Source organism: Streptopelia decaocto, assembly GCF_964273445.1.
Source record: "Streptopelia decaocto genome assembly, chromosome: 6".
Taxonomy (NCBI): Eukaryota; Metazoa; Chordata; class Aves; order Columbiformes; family Columbidae; genus Streptopelia; species Streptopelia decaocto.
The window spans coordinates 48,625,216-48,644,492 of record NC_138660.1 but is presented as its reverse complement, the minus strand read 5'-3'; the positions used below and the strand labels follow the sequence as shown (position 1 = coordinate 48,644,492).

Below are 19,277 nucleotides of genomic sequence, written 5' to 3'. Positions count from 1 at the left end.
ATATACTTCTGTGCATGACCAAATTAGTTGAAAAATTGTTCCATACACATTTCTTACTTATTCCACCTAGAATTTTTAAGTTACCTACGTACCTATCCATCCTTCACTTAAAAATTTGTCCTTTAAACAGCAATTCAAGAGTATGATCAAGATTTTTTTAAAGCATTTACATTATGTTTTTGTGTAATTATTGTTAGCAACTAAGATACTAAACCAGTAACTGTTCAAGATTTAAAACAAACAAAAAAGTTTAAATTCAAATCAGATGGTTACTAAAACCATATACATTGTCCTTCACAGTACAGCATACTTAAGGTTTTTTTTTTTTCTGTTAGCTATATTCGCCCAAGTATACAATAGCTACTCTGCACAACAGAAATGAAAATGGAAAAGCAAGCATTAATTACTCCAGGCACAGGTCCACCTGCCTGTGCTTTACCCCATATCCTGCCACCTGTAGGTTGTGACCTCTTGGCCAGAGCCCACATCGAACTGTGTCCAGGCATCAGCTGCCTGCAGACAGCGTTGGGGCGCCGCTAACACCTCTAACAGGCATTTTTCCCTTCTCTTGGAAAGGATGGGATTCTTGAAGGGGAATGGGATTAAAGGGACTCTGTTATCTCCCTGTGGGGCTATTTCGTCGACAGATCCCAGACCACCCAACCCCAGGGTGATCAGTGTCTGCTCGACCTGCTGCTCAGCAACAATGTGGATATAGCCTTTATTGGACTTGGCCACCAGAGGATGCCACTGGGCCTCTTCCTGGGCAACTCACAAAAATCTGACAAAACCAAAGTTGGAATGCAATTCTTTTCTGAATTCTAGAAAAACGTCCATGGTCAGGACAACATAAGCATTTCATTTAATCTAGATGGTGACAAGTTGATACAGATCTAAGTCATCAAGCAACATATGATCTAGAGGTCTAAAACCCATTGCCTTGTTGCTAAAGTTCCCCCTTAATTTTGCCAACCATTACTTGGTAATCTGTATAAACTTCATACAATAAAAACACAAAGACTAAAACAAGTACATTAAAAGGTTATCTTTATTCCTTTGGGTTGTTAGCAATGTAGTTATTTTTTGGTAAAACAACTTCCTGCATGCAGTTCATCAGTACAGTATGAGCCAATAGTTTCTATAAAAGCAGGAGCCCATCTATATTCTAGTTCTTTTTTAAGAAATGCAAGGTATTCCACTGTCCATTGCACAAGTTCACTATTCATTCTCACAAAGAAAAATTTTTAATAACAAAATATATTTAAAGCACTTCTACTACAGTATGAATCAACAAGAAAAGCAGATTATGTGTGAGACTAACATGCAGGAAAAGCAATGTTTCTATGACTAAGATGACCCTGACAACTGACAGACAGGATTATAATTTCAAAAGAAACCCTTCTATCTTGTTTCCCATACAAAGACCTACCAACTGATCAGAAAAAGAACTGTACTGTCCATTTCTCTTAAAATTATTCCTAATTAAAATACGCTTAATGTAATTAGCAGAAACTTGCAATTACCAATTCACTTTGTATCTAAGGTTTCCCAATGGTGTCACAGATAGACACCAACAAAAATTACTACCAACATGAAGTTATGTGTAGTTTCCTATAAGAAGTATAAAATGTTATAAAATAAAACTGTTTTCAAAATAACAAGAATAGATCAATAGATATATATTATAAACTTTTTTTTCTAGCCCTAATTTTAAGCAATATATTTGCCCTGTGTAGTCTGGATACTTACTGCATACTTGCTGATTACAAAACTCAAACAAAATAATATCTATAATAGCAGCAAACTATTGCTTACTGGTATGAGGAACGATGGTCTCGTCGAACAGTTTTATTCTTTTTACCACTCACATGTCTTCCCATCTTAGCCTTTAATAGCTGTAGGATAATAGCAGCAAGCATGCATCAGTCAAAGCTTCCCAATTACGTGGAGTATTACAGAATATATCATATTATCTACTGAAATGTTATCAGCTATACATACTAGGGTACGTATTAGATGCAATAAATATAGTACTTAGGTCATTGCTTCTTTGTTCAAACAGGCACCACTGCATAAAACAATTGATTAAATAACAGAGGATAGTTTACTTCCATATATAGTGTCAGCCTTGATGACAAAAAGTCATCTAAACCACAATGCAGGACAAAACTGACTTCAGTATCTCCTTTTGGTCACCCCAGCTTCCAGTGCAGATTGCATTACCTGCAGCAGAAAGCTGACTAAAGTGCCATTGGGGGTCAAAACCACCTCTGATGTTCACATTTTGTGTCTCTGGCATGACCCATCCCTCCAAAGCATGGAAATTTTAGCCTGAGGTATACATTAAGGTAGGATTTGTACCAAAAGATACTTTGCTATCAATTTATTCACGTAGCTTTGATTATTCTCCTAAGTGTGATACATTCATGTGAAATAAGAAGTGTAGAAACAAACTCTGGAAGGAAGTATGCAAGTGACTCATGAAATTACAGGGTCTACAGTTAAAACAAGCAAAAAGACTAATTTCAGTAATTCCCTGTAGGCACACTTTGGCATTCGTAGCTTTTCTGTGAAAATAACTGTTTAAATCTCTCAGGAATTATGAGATACCTTTGACTTTGAAAGTAAGTATGTTTAATAGTTTCACATTTTTCAAAACAGGAGTTGAGTGTGTAGCATCGCTTATTTAAACCACTATATCTGAAATGGACTGGATAATAAATTAAGAATTACTAAAAAGTATTAAACATAAGTATATTAAAACCAAGAGACTAAACTACCAACCTCTTTTCTGTGAAAGTTATCCCCTTGATTTATTTTCTGATAAATTCTCTATCTACTCTGTTCTTTTTTTTATCATTTGTTGTTGATTTCCTCTAGATCCTGAGGTTCAATAACCTAGAATCTTTTTTTCTGCTTTTAGAAGTGGCTTGAAGAGAACTACGTTCCCATTATACCATAATTACATATTCCTGACATCTGCATTCCTCTGCAAGAGTATTTAGTTCTTCTCAGCAGAATTACAAATAGCAGCATGTGCATTAAAGCAAATGAGATCACGAAAAAAACTGACACACATGGAGCATCCATAGGAGATGAAATGTACACACTTATTCCACAAAAATACAGACTTATTAAGACTGTTAGTTTTGCAATCCATTACAGGTTCCTACAGGCCAAGTAGAAATTTTGTGTCCCCTCTCCATTAGTGCCAGCTGATGATAAAAACTATTCCTCTGGCAAAGTTGTTTCCCTGTTACAGAGAGAGTTTGGTAGAGAAGGGTCATTGTCTTGGTACAGGCACTGACTGTAGCAGCAGGTAAATATGTAAAAACTTGTAATTTTGGCATAATCCTCCAATAAGAGTGCTATTGATAAAAATTTTATCTTCTCAGGCTTGTGAAGATTCATCATGGACAACCTCTTTGTGTCTTTTACTTTTTGTTTCCTTTTCTGTCTTTCCCCTTGTCTTCTTTTTCTGATTTGTCATCTTCATATTTTTCTTTTTCTGGTTTTGTTACACTATCATAAGAAGGTGGAGATGTGGTAGATGCAGACATATCCATTGGAGATGAGTTTTCACTTAAGTTACCAACAATCATATCTTTCTTCATCAGCAGATCAACGCCATCTTTCCGATACATAAATGAAAGTTTCTTTACTGACTGCCTTAAAAGATGACGCCTATAGGCACGCTGAATGATGGTAGCAGACACTTGCTCCTGTTTTCGTTTTAACGTAGTTGTAATTGGTTCATAGGAGACTTTAGAAGGATTGGCTGCCATAAACCGATCTTCCATCTGTATTCTCAGGGCATCCATCTCATCACTGTCCCCCAAAACATGCTTTGTGAAGGCAAACAAGATATCAAGGCAGTGAATTCTGTCACCACTTACCATGGGTAGATCCATCGCAATAAGTTGAATTGTGTTCGGTTTTGGTATATTAAGAGGAGGATCCAGAGAAGCTGCAAAATCAGATAATTTGCTATATTCTATGAACTGTGTTGCATCGGGATCATATTTTTCCCAAACCTCATAGAACATCTCAAAGTCATCCTCGCTCAAGGGTTCAGCACTTTCTTCAGTAGCAACACCAAAGTTCTCCAGAATCACAGCAATGTACATGTTCACCACTACCAGAAATGAGATGATAATGTAGCTGACAAAGAAGAAAATCCCAACGGAAGGGTTGCCGCAGTCGCCTTTCACAGAGCTTCCCGGATGAGTTTTGTTAGGGTTACAGTCCGGCTCCCCACTGTTAAGAATTGGGGCAAGCAAACCATCCCAGCCAGCAGATGTGGTGATTTGAAACAGGCAGATCATGCTGTTGCCAAACGTTTCAAAGTTGAACATGTCATCTATACCAGCTTCCTTCTTGACATAGGCGAAGTTGTACATGCCAAATATCGCATAGATAAACATGACCAGGAACAGCAGCAGACCAATGTTGAACAGAGCAGGAAGAGACATCATCAAAGCAAAAAGCAGAGTGCGGATTCCCTTAGCGCCTTTAATGAGACGCAGGATTCGACCAATTCTGGCAAGTCGGATGACTCTGAACAGTGTGGGGGAAACAAAGTACTTTTCAATCACTTCAGCTAGAAACATACCTGTCAAACATAAAAATAAGATTAAAAGGGTAACATCACAGATTACATTTTTCACAAAAAAAGTATAATTAAAGAACATCTCTATCTGTGTAGTTAGTGGAAACTATAATTGGAGGTTAATTTTATCTGCTATGTGCAATTTTAGATTTTCCCATAGCTCTTAGGGAAAAAAAAAGTATTAATGTAGAATTAAGAAAGTTCATACTCTAAAGTATGATTTTCATTTCTTAAATAATCAGAAGAAATTAAAATTTACTATTTCTTCTATTTTGCAAAATTTGACAGAGATAAAGCATTGAATACATCTTACTATACTTCCTTTTGAATGTAAGGATTTCTTACCTACTATTGAGAGAATAACAACCACAAAATCAAAAACGTTCCAGCCAATGGTGAAGTAATAATAACGGAGTGAGAACATTTTGAAGACACATTCTCCAGTGAAAAGGACAACAAAGACCAAGTTAATCCAGTATAAAATATTTTGCGTAAGTTCACCCTGGTCATCTGTTTCTATCATCATGGTGACCATATTAAGACAGATGAGAACCATAATGGTAATGTCAAATGCTTGCTTTGTTACAATATCAAACACCAGACCTTGCAGTTTATTCTGAGGAGAGAAAAAAGAAAAGGTGATAGTATCTTGTATGTAATGAACACCACTTTCCTCTCTCCCATTTCCTTCCTCCTACCCCAAAATAGGCAACCAAGCAAAAGGTTGAACAATCTAAGAAAAGCACTGTCCAGTAACTTCTTTATTGGCCAGCTCTAAGTATTCCCCTCAGAACCCAACAGGTTTCTATTTCCTCAGATTCTTTGATTCTCTGCTTCCTTGGGCATAACAAATACCAGAGATTTTTCCTGCAGAACAGAATTATGTACATGTTTTAATTCAGAATGAACTACTAACTTGTGTTAGGCCTAAACCACTTCAGAGTTCAGGGAGAAACTTTTTTTATAGTTAAAGTACTGCTGCAATTTCTTCCCAAATGTAGATGACAGAAGAATGGAACACATTCTTACCGTTGGCCTAGGTATAGGTTTCTGTGGTTTCTTGGACCCCAGCTTCTTCATTGCATTGTAGTATTTCTTTTGTTCTTCTGTCATGAAAATGTCCTGACCTCCAAGGTAAAATAGTAAAAATAAAACCGATTACAATGCATTAATTCACAGCATTGCAGAACATGCTTTTTATGAACAATGTATTCGTTCTTGTACATTGTTACCAAAACATAATAAATTTATAAGAAATTGTTAAAATATCTGACAATTCTTGACGGAAAAATAAAACAAATTAAGTAACAGAGAAAAAACCCAGAACTTTTGTTATTTTAAAAAATACATAACTGATTAATTCAATTAAATAGGTACAAAACTCCCATAGATACTTATACATTTAAATCACAAACTCCACACTGTAAATCAATCAACCAGGAATATAAAAGCTGCAAAGGTAGAAAGATTCACTGACTGCTGATTTGCCCTCAGGCAAACCATATAAGGAAAAATTAGTGATGTGACTTTTCAGGATGCATGTTTTATCATGCAAGTACCGGTATCTCAGTTCAGATTTTTTTTTTTTGCCACAATAGTACTTCTACAGTGCATGTGAAGCTTGATTATCCTCCTACGCTGTATGGAAATCATCAGAAGCGTGGGATTACTCTACAGTTTCTTGCATGAGTAAGAGGGCAGCAGTCAAGTAAAAGGGTGTCTAGACTGGTATGTGTAATACACATATGGAAACACTTGTCAGAAATAAAATTTATATGGACAAGTAACTGCTTTTTTTTTCTTCCATGCATTTGTTTTTAAGTACATTCCAGGAATGCATAATGCCAAAGCACTGGCATTTGGAAAAGAATTTTGGAGTCACAGGTGATTCTGTGACTTTGTCAAATGCAGCATCAATCTTATGGAGAAAGTAACAACAAATGCAGACGAAGATGTGTTTGAGTCTTTCAGCTGTGGTGACATATAAACATAAAGATTTTGAAGTCAAAAGAGATCTTGCTTAGCACACTCAGCCCACAAGCCAAACATTCAAGTCAAATTCAGTTCTTAGAGAGTAAGAGTTTTAGGAGAATAACAAAAAATTAATTTGCTGATTATGGCAGAAATGTGATGTGACTCTGTCAGGATATTTTATCCAGTAAAATTTTTTAAAAGGTATAGAGGAACAGGCATTGAACTTGGGATTTCTTCTGATGCCTCACTGATGTAGAGTGAACAAGCCATCATTGTCTCAGCGTGTTGTCCATAGGGACCAGTCTCGAGGTACACCTTATATGCTTTTGAGGACTGTAGTGGTTTGGAATTTGACAGCTAATGGAACATTTTTTTCCCATGGGAACTAAAGTAATAGAAGTAAGACACACAAAGGGATGAAAGAAACGCACACAGTTTAACTACACAGGGACAGTATAGCGTGGCATCAGGTCTTTCCCATTCATTGCCCAAAATGAAGAGATCTCAGTGATGTGAAGGCAGAATAAAGACAAGAAAAATACTGCAAGGTAGCCACAGACTGCATGATCTGCATATTTCTGTGAGTAAGGGTGCATCTATAAATTCAAAGGCAGGTGACTAATATTTGCTAATTTGCTACACAAACCTGAAAAATAGTACATACATAGAATTTTCCCCAGCCTAATTGTAGTCCTTTGTCACACCTGCAGTATTCTGCTTTCTGGAGACAGTTACAACAGCCACAAATGTACAAGGGGTGTATACCACACTCCCAGAAAAAGCCCTTAGGCAGGAATGCGTCTCTGCCTTGTAAATCACAACTACAGTAGACAGTGTCTGCCATTCTTGACACAATACGGTGTTCATTCGAATCACAGAAATTATTTCAGTTGAAAAAAAAATATTATCCCTATATACATTTGCAGACTGCTCAATAACAATGAAGCATTATGAAAATGAAACATGTGATACTTATCTTCTTTTTTTGTTGGTTGAAGTTATCTATGATGACACCAATGAATAAGTTTAGGGTGAAAAATGATCCAAAGATGATAAAGGCAACAAAGTAAATATACATGTACAGGTTGTACTCATACTTCGGCTGTTTCCCTGTCTATGTAACAGAAAAACAGCAATACATAAAAAATAACAGTTAAGATAAATTATAGAATACCGAGCAGAAACAGCAGTTCCATCCAGCTGAACAGTGACTCCTTGGCAAGGGGGAAAACCAGCTGTTCTGGAGCACATTTGCCTTATCTTTGAACTTGAGAGTCTATTTAAGCAGGTGTCTGTAACTGCACACCTGCCACTCCTCCCCTTACTATCTACCAGTTCCTCTCTAATGACATTTGATGATTCATGTAATTCCTACAGAATTTGACAGCAGCGTGCTCAAAAACAATTCAGTTCCTATGGACTTTATACAAATCAGGAGCTGTATTAGAGGACACATGCAAAATAAATACTGACATTAACAGAAAAACAGGCAAAATTCAGCCATTTTATTTTTAGAGATCGCCAGAATCTGCAGCTCTGTATTAGGTATTGCAGGTCTTGTGATTTGATCATTGTGGTTATTTCTGGAGACACAGGAAAAACCTATTTCCTAATCTGTACAATCTCAGTGACATAAATTAACAGGAAAACAGATTTTTTTTTTTTTTTAATTTACAGATGATTTATTAAATTAGTAATACTTTATGCAGATCTACTGATAGAATTTTATCTATTAAAAGTATATGCACTGAACTACTTTACAGTGCATAGATATATACAGAATATTTATTCAAGGTTTTACATTTTTATTCTGTATATTTTACTTTATTTCAACTGCCATTCAAGAAGCATTACATCAATCTTATATGTTTGTTTTCACTCAGTAAATTTTATGTTGCACTCACTTCTCTAGAATCAACTGCAGCATACATGATCAGCATCCATCCTTTAAACGTTGCCTAAAAAAAAAGTTTGTTAATATTTTCAATCAAAGTTCCAGTTTTGTTAACATTCTAAATAAAATACTGTCTTCTGCAATGTATTTGCACCCACAAAAATAAAGATGAATATTAAAAGTCTGGTAAGACACAAGAAAGTATTCACAGAATGTAATTTACTGTGGAATAATTCTCCCTAATATTTAAACACTGAATAAATTCTAATCTTCAGGCAAATTCATGTAAACTCTATGTGGGATGAGTTGCAATCAGTATCTGAACATAACAGACTGCAATTTATAACAAGGCTCTAAGTTGCTGACTACCAAAAAACTGGAGGAGGAGTCCAAAATCAGCCACCATGGGTTGGCGTTTTTCAGACAGAATATGCAAAGAGTCCTAGAAGAAACTCCAGAATACAAGTAGTCCCAAGAAATCTTAAGAAAATAATAGAATTATAGCATGGTTTGGCTTCAAAAGAAGCTTTAGAGATGATCTAGTTCAATCCGTCTGCCATGGACAGGGACATCTTTCATTACATCACACACTTCCAATGGTAGCACACCCACAGCTTCTCTGGGCAACCTATTTTAGTGACTCACCACCTTATTGTTAAAACAAACAAAGAAAAAATCTTCCTAATATCCAATCTAAATCTACACTCATACAGTTTAAAACTGTTGCCCCTTGTCCTGTCACACTACAGGCCTTGGTAAAAATTTTCTCATTGTCTTTCTTCTAAGCCCCTTTTATATATTGAAAGGCCACAATGAGGTCCCCCTGGAGCTCTCTCTTCTCCAGGTTGAACAACCTCAATCCAGCCAATTCCTCAGCTTTCCATCAAACCTATTCCTGTGAGCTATAATATTAAGTTAAAACAAGGTATGAATGGTACGTTTACTGAAAACATTACATAGCTGAACCATTCCATGCAAGAGATGTTACAAAAGCCACAAGCACTGGTGTTGCCAACAGTGGTGATTTATGCAATTGCCTAGTACTATTTAGCAATATCTGTTACTCCCCAGAGCAATCAGATGCTCTGATTGTGCCTGCTAGCACAATACTAACTACTAAATACTACCAGTTGTAGATTTTTAAAGACAGAATAATTACCAAGTGCTCATGAGCACAAATATTTCCCCAGAAACAGGTTGTCAAGCGAACTCGATTAGTGAATTCTGCAGCTGCTCATCTAGAGTTTAAATACAAACTAGAAATTACCTTCAAAAAAACCCACTTGACAATAATAGACAATGACTGGAGCAGGACTCACAGAATAATAAAATGGGAAAGAAGAGAAAGGAAAAGTGAATTTAAAATCTTTTTCTATATCAATAGTTGGCTTTCTTTTCATTTGAAGATCAGTTGAGCTCTTGAATGCATCTGTCAGACTGCCATTGTAATAATCTAAGTCAAAATGCCTTAACAGATCAAGAAAATAAAAGAAAATTAATCCTAGCTACACTTTAAAAATTTTTTTTTTCATTTTTAATTTTAACTAGGTACTGTATTTCTGTAGAACTCAAAAAGGTACTAGCAGTTGGGTGCAAAGGAACTTTATATCCATCTGGCCATAAAATGTAGCAGATTTTTACCATAAGCAATATTATTAGTTTCATGGAACACAACTATAAAATCAATCTCATATCCATTCATATATTCCAAAACAACACTGAAAAAAAATTGAATTAAATGTTACTGCTATAAAGCTTAATACTGGAAAAACAGTTTATGAAAATGTATACACTTACTACTTGAAGCAGAGAAAGATAACCAGCTCCAACATTATCAAAGTTCACTTTCACATTTTGCCAACGGACATCTGTAGCAGTGCTGGTAAGATTTTCACACATAGTTACATCATCGACTTTCTCTGGTGGGAATGGCTCACCAGTTGTGGTGTTGACACAGTGATAGAACTTGCCAGCAAACAAATTTACTCCCATAATGCTGAAAATTAGCCAGAATGTAAGACAAACCAGAAGTACATTCATAATGGATGGGATTGCTCCAGTAAGAGCATTCACAACCACCTAGGAGAAAAACACAGGAAAAAAAAAAATTAAAAACAGTATATAGGGCAGTAAGAAGATTATCTTCTTTCCAAATACAGCAAAAGATATAATGTAAAACATTAAAACACATTGAAGTAACACCAACAGAAAAGGAATAATACATGTAATACAATCAAACATGTTACCATTGGCCTTGAAAACAGACATGCAGTTTGGTATTCCTCCATGATTTCATAATTAGGCATAATTTTATGGATTTGTTTTACACACTGATGCTTTTTTTTCTTACCCTCATGCCTTCAAAGCGTGACAAAGCTCTCAGAGGTCTCAAAGCTCGTAGAGTTCGGAGGGATTTAATTGCACTGAGTTCTGAGAAACCAAGGGCAGTAGCTACTAAGCTAACCAAGGAGACCTAGAGCAAAAAAAACCAAAACAGAACTTTTTTTTTTTTTTTTTTAAATAGTCTTACAATACAAATATAGTTCCTAGAGGAAAAAAACTTTGATCTGTATATCAGGAAAAAAGTTCATAAGGATCTTAAGCTTCTAGCAGAAGAAGAACAACAAGAACAAAAAAAGTATATATATATAGATATCTATATATATACACGTATATATAAAAAACCTGAATACAATATTGCGTGTGTATATCAGAACAGTTTAAACCAACAGACCTTAATCCTTAATCTCTGGAACTTTCATCACAAAGTGCTAGTTAGAACAAGGTACATCATACCTATACAAAACGAAGGGCAATTTGGGTAAAACTAATTTGAATAAAAGCTCATCTTCCCAATAAACTCAGCCAAAGCCTGAAACGTACTGAAAACCTAATCCCATTCTACATGACGTTACAATAGTAAACAGTGCTGTACTACAGATGCATTATTATAATCATGATAAAACATGAGCCAGCAGCATTTGCTTCTGCTAACTCACACTTAGAATAATTCACACGGTAGCAGATACATGAACCGGGAATTTGTAGGCCATCACTTTTTGTTTTCCTCAATCCTTTTTACTCCAATTGCTGTCCCCTTTCCCCCAACCCCTCTTATTTTGCTCCCTCCCCAATTTGCTGATACCATTCTCCCCTGCAATTCCGTGCCAGTGATTCATCACGCCCAGGATCAACTGTCCTATCTCAACCCTATGTGCTCACTTAAACTTCTCTTTCCTTTCTGTGTCTGCTTCCTCCTTGGTCTCTGTCACCAACCCCAGAAAGTCTAACCAGCTGACAGTCCTCACTAAGTGGCTGGGACCCAGCACAGTAAAACACAGAACACATGGAGTCAGTAACAGCATAAAGGAAGATTTTTACTGAATAATTACAGTGGAATCTTATTCACCAGTATGTCTGTTCTTTTAAGCCCAATTAATACATATATATGTATATATACACAATGCAGAATATGTATCAGATTGGTGTTACATAAAAGGACCTGCTTAAACAACAGAAATAAGCTACTCAGGAAAGTGTAATACCTACATCAACAATCAGGAAGTCCATCCAGCACCAAGCATTAGTGAAATAAGTCTGAAAACCATAGGCCACCCATTTTAGCACCATTTCCAGAATAAAGATGTAAGTGAAGATTTTATCAGCATAGTCCAGTATGGTTTTTATAGTCTTGCGCTGTTCAATATATATATCTTCAAAAGCCTGTAAAAATGGGCTGCATATGTCAGATACTCATAGGTCTTTGCAAACTACACATTAAACCAAAAGAACCAAATTAAAAATGGCAAAGTAAAATCACCTTGAACTTTAGATGTTTTAACTTGAAGAGACAGCATTAGCAGAGATTACAATTGCATTTGTTCTGAGTTTTAGGGTTTATCATTGCTTGATAATAGAATTACAATAAAATGACTGAAGTTGCCAAAAATGTTTTTAGAAATTTCAATAATAGTCAACACAGAATTACAATTTGTCACCCTGAAAAGCCCAGTCAGGCTCAGTCAGAAGGCAGTCTCCCAATTATAATAAATTCAGCTAACAAAACTGAATAATGAGCTACAGTGACCAAATATTATGTTGCTGATGATTGCTGAATTCCAATATTGGGTGTTGGTGGCAAGATTTTGGTGGCTGGAGGCTGCAGGGGTGGCCACTGTGAGAAGGGGCCAGGGGCTGTTCTGTGCCAGTTCCACAGTGGACCCACCACAGGGAGCTGAGCCCATCAGTGAAGGTTGTGATGCCTCTGCGAAAACATGTTTAACAAAGGACAAAACGCTGAATGGCAGTGTGAGGACTGAAGAAAAAAGTGGGAAAAACTACTCTGCAAACATCAAGGTCAGAGAAGAAAAAAGGGACATGGTGTTTCAGGTGCCGGAGCAGAGGGCAGACAATTGAATAACTGTTCCAGCTATTGCACACAATTAATTTAGTGTGATTTTTATAATTTCTTAAACAAGAATCTTAGTGTAAGCCTTTTCATAAGCACTATCACACACACATATCACCTTGTATTCATCAAAAATTCATCTGCAGAGTGTTATTTAACAGCAGAATTTTAATGACTTCTTTTATATGCATTACCCAAAATATTCTCGGAATTTAGTTCCAAGGTCTCTTTCAAGCCAACTTTGTCTTTTTTCCTCAATGAACACAGATTCATTATAATCCTATCTTTGACAAAACATTTTTATAGGTACTGTTTCTATGGGTGTATGCTCTACCTACCAGAGCACCACTGCTGAGAAGAATCATGAAGACAATGAATGTTTCAAACCAGTTGTGTTCTACTATCTTGTAGCATGTTTTTCGAAGGTTCCACCAGATTCTTCCTTTTCTGGTGTCCGTACTTCCTTTACAGCATTTAAACTTCCGTATACAGCCTAATAACACAAGGACAAACTGTTATACGGTAGAATTGTCATTAGACAAAATCACTCTTAATTAGCTCCTGTTTAATGTGGAAGTTGGCACTTGAAATTACTGCGTGCTACTTTTAACCATCCTTACCTTCTTGATTTGATACTTTGGATGTAGGAAAGCTTGCATGTACACAATTCTTCTACTACCCTGATGCTACATCAAGCTTAGAATCAAAAGGAGACATCTAATTGATCTAATTTTCATTTATAAACACGTTTTTAAAAATTATTTTCCATTTATATACAGATAATCAAAGAACATATGAGAATTGTCAGGGAGCAGAAACATAGTAGCATTCACACAAAGTAGTTCAAGAGTACAGCAGCTTCTTTTAAAAGTACTTTTGCCTCTCAACTAAGGTTCTAATAAATCACACAGATGTGAACATCCTTTATTTTGTTATACCAAAGAATGACCTCTGCTTCAAGGGCTGACTAAGGACACCTCTTTCATGAGATAAACAACTGATTTAACTGGAAACTGTGAGAGCTTTTCCATGTGGTACAGACTCGTGACAACCATCCACAGAGTTCTGCCCCACTGTGCAGAGCTCCCTACCTCACAGCACAGCATCTGCCTGGCTAACAGTAGTCCCCTGATTTCTTTATATATGATTAACCACGTAGAAACATAGTCAAGTTTGAACCATTTTAATGGGTCCCAAAGGCAGCATTATAGTATTCCTGTGTGTCATTAAGTTCATATCTTACAAATAAGTTACGCTATATGTCATCAACTCAAAGAAAGCAGCTACCAACACAAAGAGCATGACTGACTTTAACTAGTCAAAATGCCTACATTATGGAAAAAATAATCTTATGCCCAAGGATTGACAGACATCACATAAGGATAAGGAAGAACTGTAATGTAACACATTATTTGAGAAGTGTAATTTTTATTTAATCAAGAGCTTGATGTATTCAATATAGCCTCACATTACAAAATATTTTTTTAAAGATGACTGAAATAATATTTCAAAGGACAAGAGACCTAGCCTAAGTCAATGGTGTCTTCCTAATAGTAAATCAAAAAGCATGGATAGGATTGAAGAGTTAAGCCTGGGACATATTTTGTTTTGAATTATTTTAATAATGAGTTAAAAGAAAGTAAAATCTGTAATATCACAAAAATGGGAACGACATTCCTAAACAGTAAATTTCAGTAGTCCCCTAAAGGATATAGCTGTTCAGAACTAAAATAAATGGAAACCGCTAAGGATGTGCAAGTATGCTGTTCGGACTTCTTTACTTGAATAAAAACATTATATTTATGCACACCCTCCCTCCATTAACGGTGTAATGTCAAGATAATTACTCTGTTGTTTGAGTTGTACTTTTCAAGATCTGAATCATCCACTCGATTGATTTCTAGCCCTGTGAAGGGACCATGGGTAATCACATGATTCTGGTTTGAATTTCTTAGTGGAGCACACCTGGTGTAGGATTTGGTCTTGCAGATTTCACTACTAAGAATGTCATTTTCATCAACAGGATTCCTGATTGCTGAGAATCAGTTTACAGTATTGTGCCTAGTGCTTATTTAGCAATATTATAAATGATCACAAACACACATATACAACTTTCTATCCACAAATGGCTCCATGGACTTCTGTACAATTACCTACAACAGGCAAAATTATCTATATCATAAGTCTTCACAAACTGGGATCCAGGACTGCTGTAGCAAATAGCTTCCTTGAACTGCCAATGCTTGTTGCAAACAACTGAAACGGAATTGCTAACCCACTATTTTATTTCCATACCTTCTGTAAAGCATGCCTGTAGCTCTGAGTCTTTTTCTGGTTCAGTTTCAGCTTTTTCTTCTCCAAAGAGAGCTAAATTAACTGTACTTCCTTCAGATGAGCTAGGAAAATTTAGCTTCTGAAAATAGAATTCAATAACTGTTATACTTTATTAATATTTACATTTTTAGAATTGTAATTATCTTCAAGCATGCAACACTGTGTGCAAGTAATAATAAGAACAATATTTGTCACCAGAAATACACACAAACATCCACATTTAGCAGTCAATGCTGTTGAAATGTGCATAAATCACCCACTTTTTACCCAGAGATTGCAAGGCATATTTTGGCCTATATACAGCACCGTGTTATCATTCATCAAAGTTAACAACTACCAAGTAGATTTTCTGATACATATTCTATTTATTTTGTTTTCTACTATTATTTTCCTACTATAATTTCTCTTGCTATATTTTAGACAAATACTATTCAAGTTATATGGTATGCTTTAAGATGACATATGTTAGTAGCTACTTCCATTAGAGCAGTCTCCTCAACCCAATGACAGTAAATTTGGACAAGAAAAAAAACTTTAAATTGTGAACTGTCAGGGTATACTGGCCAATGGAGAAAATGTAGTAGATTTTTAAGGGCAGATTTTAATTCAGTGCCCATTATTTATAATACAGAAGAAATAAATTATCGTTTTTTTTTTATCGGCATCTTCAACATCAGTGTGATGCAAGCTAACCACTTCAGGCATATACTACAATTTATAATAAAATTTGGTTACGTTTGAACACAGACAATTCAGTTACTTTTCATTTTAAGATCATTCTTATGATCTAGATTGGAAAATGTTAAAGTAAAATCAGGATTGAAGCTTTGTTTCAGATGTGTATTTGAACACTACCCTCAACTCATTCATAAAACAAATTAAGCCCACCCTGTCTTAACCCATAATTGTAACTACTGTGTTAACACCTTTTCTGTTTTTTCCATATATACGGTTAAGCTTCAAAAAGGAAAAAGTATGATAAAATACATTTCAACTGGCATTAATTTGCATTCTTTTTTGCGAATGCACATATGTATTACATTGTGCATTCTGAAACTACCCATTACTCTGGTACGCATATCTGTACAGTTAACACCCAGAAAGAAAGGATATTTTTTAATCATTAAAATTATGTAAGTCACATTAGTATTACAAAAGTTACTAATAAAAAATAAATAAAGGCTTATTCTTTTATTTTGTAATCTGCATGTGTATTACAAAAAATCAATAGTCTGTGGACATTTTAAAGGAAGATATGGTGTCCTGTACACTTGATCTGAGTACCAAACTAAGTCAGAGTAGTTTTGGTCACAGCATCCACTGACATCTTACAGTCTTATTACCCAGAAGTACACAACATCAGTAATGAATTCACACAACTACATGTCTGTAGGGAATGATGTAAGCACACTTTGTAAAACAGCTTCGGTTCCGTAGAAATAACCATTTTCGTTAATTTAGCTAGACTTGCATGATTAAGAGACATTTAAAACATAAAAGCAGACAAGTTACAGGCACTATCCAATCAAGCTATCTTTAGACCTCAACTGAGAAATGTGAAAGGACAAAATTGTTTTAGGTATCAAACAATTATTTTTGCCATATATGTGAAAGAAGACAGAGACAATTTAGTAAGAAAAAGTAACCCAGTGTTCTGCATTAACTTTTATTAAAAATGATTCAGTAATATTGCCTACTTTGCTGCTACTTTAGAAACTGTTTATCTGGAATAGAACCCCCAAATTACTCATATTTAATGTAAACACCTCTTTTCATTTTTAGTAGCATTAATTTAAAAATACCAATATTCACAGCAAACAGCTTTTCCCATTACTAATCCTACTGAACCCGAGGAAAGCACTATATGCCTCCATCATTGTATTAATATGCTGCTTTCATCATTCCATGACATAGCTTATATGTTGCAACATGTTGCAGCAGTGGTGGGTAAACTGAAATAATGAATTGAATTATAAAACAAATTACTATTTTTAAAAAATATATTTTTTAGGAGTAAGGAAGTTTTGCATCATATTGCTAATAAAAATTAAAAACAACATGACGTACACTAGGTCATTTCAACTGTAAGCTACTTAGTACACTGTTTGAGCAGATGACATGAACACGACTGAACTAATACAGATTTTTATGAATTAACAACATTAAAAGATGAACAACCAGGAACAGAAAAGAAACAGAAAAGAATCAATGTGTTTATAACATGAAGTTTTATATCTAATTTAATAAATGGTAGAAGAATTAGCCTGGTTCCCTCTTTCTTCTAAAAACATCACAGGATATAGTCTTGTTCCTGAAGAGTTACAGATTTAATTAAACATTGTTTTTTTTTTTTCAAGTGAGGTGCTCATATTTTTCACTACGATGAAGGTATCAAACAACAATAAAAACAGATGGTAAAAAACATTATGCATAGAAAATTTCCTATTCTAATTCAGTTAGTTTCTTTACTACGTATGAAGTTCACAGAGATCTAACTGATTTTGTGAATCACTCTAAGAACAAGACTTCTAGGAAAGACAGAAATGTTCATCTTTCACCTTCCAGGGCACTGAGCTGCTTTTCAAAGTTCACCAAACTACAGTAAGAAGCTCCATTTTGTATACACTCAGCACTGGACTGAATGGCACAACTCATACTCAAAAGCTGACAATCTGCCTTGACATCTGCAAATCAGCAGCTAAAACATTTTTGTTAGAGAGAATTGCCTCAATATAATACCTGTTTTCTTTTTCACTGTTGGCAGTAAAAAGCTATTCAGACTTTGAATAGATTAACTTTTTCAATACAAGTATCTAATGTACTGTTGCAAGGTCAAAATCTGGAGCTCATGATCCTTTTTCTGAAGGACTCAAGGTATGATGGCACAAATACTTGCAACAATAATGTTACTACTACAAGTCATCCCACTGAAGCCGCTTAGGATTGCTTGAGGTAATTAGTCGAGAAACAATGTTTAGTGAGCATCATCTAAAAAATAATAAATGAAAGTGTATACAAAATCACAGGTAATGACTTTAAAGGAAAATTCATAATAAGAACTAATTAGAAGTAGGTCACTGACTATTCACATGATGCAACCTACTGTGCATTCAACTTCTAAGTCATTCACATTTTGATATGCAAATAGTAAAGGAAAATCTGATGCTTCCTGAACTCCAAAGCAAAGAGCAAACATACCAGCAATACAGCTGACAATGCAAGGAATAAAAGGGAAACATTGTCTCGTGTTATTTAGAACAAAACAAAATACCCACAAACAAACAAAAAACCAAAGGAAGACTGTGCTGCATATTCTCATCTTCTCACTCACTGAAGATATCTCTCTTTTTTCTTTCTAATTTAAGTAGACTGAGTCCATTTTTACTGGAGAAGGAGTTAAAGTAACCGCAGTAAAATGTGAAAGATGATTATTGGTAACAGCGCTTTGGAGAGCATGTTCAGGAATCTCTTAGAAAAGAGGATCAGAAAATATTACTAAATAGAAATGCAACAGAAAACCTCAGCACACCTGCATCACGTCACTTATATTCCATCAATTGAATATCTTCCTGCTTAATCAGATCTATTTTCAGCAGGAAATGCTTCTTCAAGAAAAACAACCTCATTTTTCCATTTAGTTTCAACTATTAATTAAAACAACAGAAAGGACAAAAAGCACATATTTTTTCAGCCATCATTACTGCATCAGCTTGACTTCTCACTGAGTATGGTACTATTCAGTATAAACACAGTAGGTGAAGTCACTTCTACTGGGATCTTTTTATTTTCCTTTTCTGAAAAGAGTAAGTATGTCTATAAATAAGTTTTACAAATTATTTACCTTTTAAAGAAAGCAAAAGTATTGTCCATAGAACGTACTTAGTTTTTTTCACCAAACTAAACCCAAACCTTACCTCTCCTGGTCTACATAACTTAAAAAAAAAAAAGGGCACACATTTAATTTTTTTTAAAAAAAGAACTGCCTTATCATGCAAGGAAGCTTACAGTAAGACAACGTGAGATCCAAATGAAAAAAAGTTTTTCAGTCAAATGATTAC

General features: G+C 35.2%; 1 protein-coding gene across 7 annotated transcripts in view; it reads right to left on the bottom strand.

Annotated features, from left to right (window-relative positions):
* Positions 1-3,434: 3,434 nt before the first annotated feature.
* Positions 3,435-19,277, bottom strand: part of LOC309441199 (sodium channel protein type 3 subunit alpha-like) — a gene marked incomplete at both ends in the record, with an annotated part of 42,660 nt that continues 26,817 nt past the window's right edge. For 6 of the 7 annotated variants that reach the window (XM_082055703.1, XM_082055698.1, XM_082055700.1 and 3 more), the window contains 10 exons: positions 3,435-4,612; positions 4,955-5,225; positions 5,639-5,736; positions 7,556-7,693; positions 8,484-8,541; positions 10,275-10,556; positions 10,828-10,950; positions 12,027-12,200; positions 13,224-13,378; positions 15,181-15,298. In XM_082055703.1, the coding sequence (XP_081911829.1) occupies positions 3,435-4,612; positions 4,955-5,225; positions 5,639-5,736; positions 7,556-7,693; positions 8,484-8,541; positions 10,275-10,556; positions 10,828-10,950; positions 12,027-12,200; positions 13,224-13,378; positions 15,181-15,298 (2,595 nt within the window). Of the gene's footprint in view, positions 4,613-4,954; positions 5,226-5,638; positions 5,737-7,555; positions 7,698-8,483; positions 8,542-10,274; positions 10,557-10,827; positions 10,951-12,026; positions 12,201-13,223; positions 13,379-15,180; positions 15,299-19,277 lie in introns of all 7 variants that reach the window. The other variant, XM_082055699.1, reaches the window with a different exon arrangement.